We start from the raw sequence: 5,536 nt of genomic DNA, 5'->3' as shown, positions 1-5,536 counted from the left end.
TTTTCCTTTTTATGATTGCTAGAAAAATCTTACATTTCACACTGACAACGATTAGGTAGACATTGAAAATGACTACCTCAATTATTCGTTTGTACCATCCAAGCTGTTTATTAGATAATAATAAGTTTTTCTCATAGCACAACACAACATCACAGATTGATTACTAATAGAGAATCACAGCTTATAAACAACACCCTTTCTTCTATGTCTTTCAGAGCTCTAGAACTAAGTCTGCAATGCACACAACAAAGTGAGTCAGTAGAAGAAGCATCACATATGTTTGAAACTAAAAATTGCCATGCTAATATAATAGGCTTGTCAGATATTAATGTCTGAAACAAAAAATTTGCTATGTAACTAACAAGGCTCTTGCTAAACAGTGCTTATAAAAGTAATAAAATATTTTTTTATTAAAAATAGGTTAAAATACATTAAAGAAAATGGTATAAGTACATTAATAATATTTTTATTAAAAATTTGTATTTTTTTTTATTTCTCATGTTGGATGCTAAAAGTATGTTTGGATACATAATTTATTTAAGCAGTATTCAATAAGTAAACAATAACTTATACAATAAACTTTATTGAATAAGTTAAAAATAATAAGTTATACTAAGTTTATTGAAGTACATTTAAAATAACTAACGAAAGTCCTAAATATTTTTCATAAATTATTTTAAGACTCAAGTACAATAATGGTGTTGTACTTACAATCTGCATCTGTTTTGATCCAATGCTCCCTGTTGGCAAATAAATCATCTTCTGGATGCACCAGGTCCGCTTTGATATGGCCTCCATCAGTGGATATTTTCTTCTTCTTTTGGTGTTTAGCAGACTTATGTGCAGCTGCTGAACTTTCAGGGTGAACCTTTTTGCGGAACATATGGAGAATCTAAAAGCCACAAACATAGCTAAAGTCAAGACCAGAATAATATTATATCCTAAGACTAAGACCATCAATAAATAATATATTAATTAAGGCAAAAAAGGAAAAGGTGAAAAGCTTAGTTACTTTATATGACAGTACTTAACCAATATTATCTTTTTATACAATTTTAATGTAACGTGTTGGTTATCATTACTCTTACTAAAGATTATGGTAATGTATAATACATTTATTCTAGTTAGATAAACTAGAGCAAATAGAAAATTATGGTTGGCTAGCTGTAGAATCCGTATGTGTGTACCTTATTCAGTTTTGTCTCTGCTGAAGCAGAATCAATAGGCCCACCACTTATTGATGTGGAACTCTTTGAACAAGCATGGAACATTCTTCTTTTCAGCTTTTCTTTCATCAGGTTCATGGTAGATTTGTCTGCTTCCTTCTCAGTTCTTTTGTCATCCTTTTCATATTTTCCACAGAAATTTTCCTCAGCTGATTTGCTTCTCTGAAACAGCTCTCCAAGTGATGTCCTATGTTCTTTTTTGGCTGCTGTAGTTGTTTCAGATAGTTCAACAGCTGTTCCAAAGAGATATCCCTGAAGTGGACAAGTTGTAGCTCCATTTGCATTTGGTTCTGTGCCTTCTATTGGCTTTCCACCGAGTGTTATTATGCTACCATGGCTACTTCTTCCAGCACTAACATGGCTACTTCTTCCAGTGCTAACATGACTAGTCCTCCTAGATGAATCAAGGCTAATATCATCCTTGGTTTCAGCCCCTAGCACTTTCTCTAGCTCATCATTGATGAGCTTCAGATCATTCTCAGTGACTTCATCTTCTTTTTCAGTTATACTCTCAACAGAAATGGCGAATGTTGGTGTTGATGGGTCAGATAGTTGTTCTGAACCAAGAGTTCCAATTGCCAGGAAGCCAGGGAAGAGATCACACATAGATACTCCCTCATAGTCTTCATCGACTGTTGTTGCTTCTAGACCAGCAAAAGATTTTCTAAGGTTGTGACCTTTCTGGGTTTGTTTGGAAAGTTTGATCCCAAGGGTTGGTTTCTGATAGTTTTGTTCATCATCAAGTGATGGCTGCCCTGAAAGACAATTGCAAGAATTCCCTGTCACAAACAAATTTAAAGAACTAAGGTAAGTGAGAGGCAATACATGAAGTGGAATTCCTTAAGAGCATTTGGCAAGACTATATAATACTGATCTCATGCTCGTATTCAACAACTGAGAGAACATAAAACTTTTATTTTTATAGACTAAGCAAAAGGAGAGATATTATGGGTCTTATTACCCTTTAACAACATTTTAAATAGTCTACTTTTTATGTTCCGACTTTCAATTCTATTCAGTCAATCTAATTTATTTTAATGAATAATTCAAATTTGATTCATTCTTCGTAGCTTTTCCATGGTTGTAGATAGGTAGTTTATTGCTGTGTCTTTATGGGCTGTATATTTGTGGTCTTACTTCTGTGCATGCAAGTGATTATTTGATTTCTCCTTAGCTACCTGCTGCAGTTTCAAGGTCGTAAAAAATCAAGTCATCAATTATTTAGTATGGTTAATTTTGCTTTCATGTACTACCACTGGTTGTTTACTAATTTGATGGCCATCACATAGTTCATGCATGCATGGAGGAACATAAAATATGTGGCTTTCTAAGAACAGCATATGACTTACCAATGACCAAGTCTTTGAATGGTTCAGTACTATTCTGGCGAAATTTCCTATGCATCCAGCCAAGTAACTACAGCAAAGAAATGAAGAAATCAAATTAGAAAAGTATGTATAGCCAACTTTTATTTTCAGCAAGACATGATTCACAATGGATCTTACCTTCATCTTTTGATATTCAAAGAAAATCTTGAGTTTTGATTGCCTAGATTGAGAAGATAAGGTAATTGAAGGAACTGTCTATCGTGTTTAAATTATGAAAGCTTATAAAGTGCATATAAAAAACTGGTGAGAATCAGTGATGTCTTATAGAGAGGATACAGCAAGAAAAACATGGAGATACTTACAAACATTGTTTGCTGTTATATCCAAACATTAAATCAAGTGGGTCCTAAACACGCTAATCTGATCATGTGCAAGGTCGACTAACAGTAAGTCTTAAAATTTTTATGCATGTTTTGGTATAGAAAATATTACTCATCAGTATTCTTTTGTCCATTGTTAAGAATTTAGATACCATGCCTCGAATTTCTCACACCTTCTGGTTTGTACTTAAGCATGCATATTGAGTATATATACACTAGTTTGGTAGTCAAGTACCACAACGTGTGTAAGCAACATATTATGCCTCGTGCATTTCAGCAATTTAGTATGAGTAGTGATGAACTATTGATTCTTGTGATTGGGTAGTCCAAATCATTGGTTGTATGCCACAATTGACCAACAAGTGTATCTTTTCACCTTCAGACAATAAGTTAGAATAGTCTAGACCATGGTAGAATCCAGGGCCCATTGCTGCAGCTTAGAGCAAGTGGTGACTGAAAAACTGCCTAGACAAATTAGACCCCTGTAAATGATATGTTGTGTCTCCGTTTTTTCTTCAATTATTTTCTTTCTATGTGCTATAATTTTGATATCAGTTATTAGTAATTGTCTATTGAACAATGTTGCATAATTAGAAAATTTTGGTTGGATGATTTTTGATTAAGTTAGAATGGCTATAATCACACATGTATTCCAAAATTAATAACATCGCCAACTTATTCTTAAGGAAAAAATTTAAAGCAATTGCATGCTTAACATTTTTTTAGGTCTACCAGACACTTGGCATCAGTTTCTACTGTGTTTTTTCAAATGAATTCATGATTCATAAACTATGCACCAATTGGTAGGTCATGCGACCCCCTTCCACCGTAGAAGGAATATGGTGTGTTATATCTGTCGTTAGCAATGTTGCCATATGGTTTTTCAGATTTACTAAGTACTTATCTTTTTGAAGAAAGTTAAATGTACTTTCCCATTGTTCTAAACTGTGATTCACATCTTTGATTCTTTCTGCTGACAACATTGTTATAATGATTTAGTAACTGTTAGAATTGAGTACCGACACTGTTTAACTCAAACTCCAAAACCAAGCTCAATTCAGAAGGGACTTATTCTAACTTATGTTAAAAATCTAGATCATCATATATCATATTCATCAAGGATAAACTACATGGCTAGGATCATAGTTACATGTATTTAGAATAACAAAATGTAAAGGATTTAGAAAAGAAAAACACACTCTCAAAAACTATTATCATATACCTTCTTTGAGAGCCTTTAATCTTCACTAAAATGCATTGTATTTTTTTTAATTGGGATAGGATTTTTTTTTCCTCATTTTCGGTTCGTACTCTATCCATTCATGAAGAGTGGCAATAATTTCACCTGTTTACATACAGCTATAATTTATATTATTCAAATATACTTTATAAATAATATTATAAGATCTGTTAAAATACTATTCAACAAATAGTTTTATTAACAACATGGTTCATTGGATGATCAAGATATAAAGATATTATAAGATAATTTATCTTGTTAATAACATAGGGTAAGGAAATATCGGAGAACATTTTTTCTACTATCTTTTTAATCATTTTATGCACTTTTTAATATTTTATAAAAATAATTATTCAAAAATATGATTTTAATAATTTTTGTAAAAAATATTATACAAACAATTTTTAATAAAAATATTTAAATCATTTTATAAAATAAAATTTAATATTTAATAATTTATTTTTTTAATTATGATTTTCTGACAAAAAAACAATTACAAGAAAATTGAAGTTTAAATTTATCTTAAATGTTAAATTATTGGTTGTTTTATCGTGCAGTAGATCAAAAGATAGAATACATGTTATTATTATTATAGCTGATTTTTATCCAACTCGTTGTGCTATCATTTGCCATCATGTTAAGTTTCAACTGCAGGAAAGTGTAATAAGTTAAATAGGAAACGAATATGAAATCTTAACAGTGAGGGGCATATCTATTCTTATCAAAAACAGGGTTATTGCCTTTTAAAGTAATGCAAATTGACCTACAGATTCAGTTGAAGTGAGTGGATCTAGAAAAGTGGAAATGCAAGTAGGGCATGTGGGTGATAATGGTAACAGTGGGAATGTAGCACTACCCATCAAAATAGTCTCCACAATGTTCTTTTTTATTTTTAAGAATCGAATGAAACGATTGACTATATGTTTGATTGATCACGTGTCACAACTGCTCATGGGGAATACAATACTCAAATTTTGCATCACACTCTTTGCTTTTGTAACTAAACAAACCGCTTCTCTATGTATATCTAAATATATCATTTTTTTAGTCTTTATAAAAAATTAAATAATTTTTCTACTTATCGATTCATTTTTTGTGCAAGCAAAAAAGCAAACATCAAACTCGCCTAATTCAAAATTACAAGAGCAAACTTCCACGAATTTTTCAGTCAATTTTTTTTAGTATCAATTCGTGTTTACCAAAACTATATATATGTTAACACGTGAATTCGTACAGCATTTGTCAAACAAATCTGTATTATATATATCATTGCTTTTTTAAAAAGAGACCAAACATCTAATAATAGCTCAACACATTAAAAGTGAAACGTAGGTGAACTTCACTTATAATTTAAGAAAATCA

The 5,536-nt window shown here is 31.3% G+C and overlaps 1 protein-coding gene across 1 annotated transcript; it reads right to left on the bottom strand.

Moving 5' to 3' along the window:
- Positions 1 to 211: 211 nt before the first annotated feature.
- Positions 212 to 2,737, bottom strand: LOC113862580 (protein LAZY 1-like). The gene is made up of 5 exons (XM_027495658.1): positions 2,732 to 2,737; positions 2,576 to 2,642; positions 1,188 to 1,981; positions 712 to 892; positions 212 to 231 (listed from the first exon to the last, which is right to left on the bottom strand). Exons 1-5 carry the CDS (start codon positions 2,735 to 2,737, stop codon positions 212 to 214), a joined length of 1,068 nt encoding a protein of 355 aa, XP_027351459.1.
- Positions 2,738 to 5,536: the final 2,799 nt, after the last annotated feature.

Source organism: Abrus precatorius, unplaced genomic scaffold, assembly GCF_003935025.1.
Source record: "Abrus precatorius isolate BTA unplaced genomic scaffold, Abrus_2018 Scaffold3, whole genome shotgun sequence".
Taxonomy (NCBI): domain Eukaryota; kingdom Viridiplantae; phylum Streptophyta; class Magnoliopsida; order Fabales; family Fabaceae; genus Abrus; species Abrus precatorius.
This window is presented reverse-complemented; position numbering and strand designations above follow the sequence as displayed.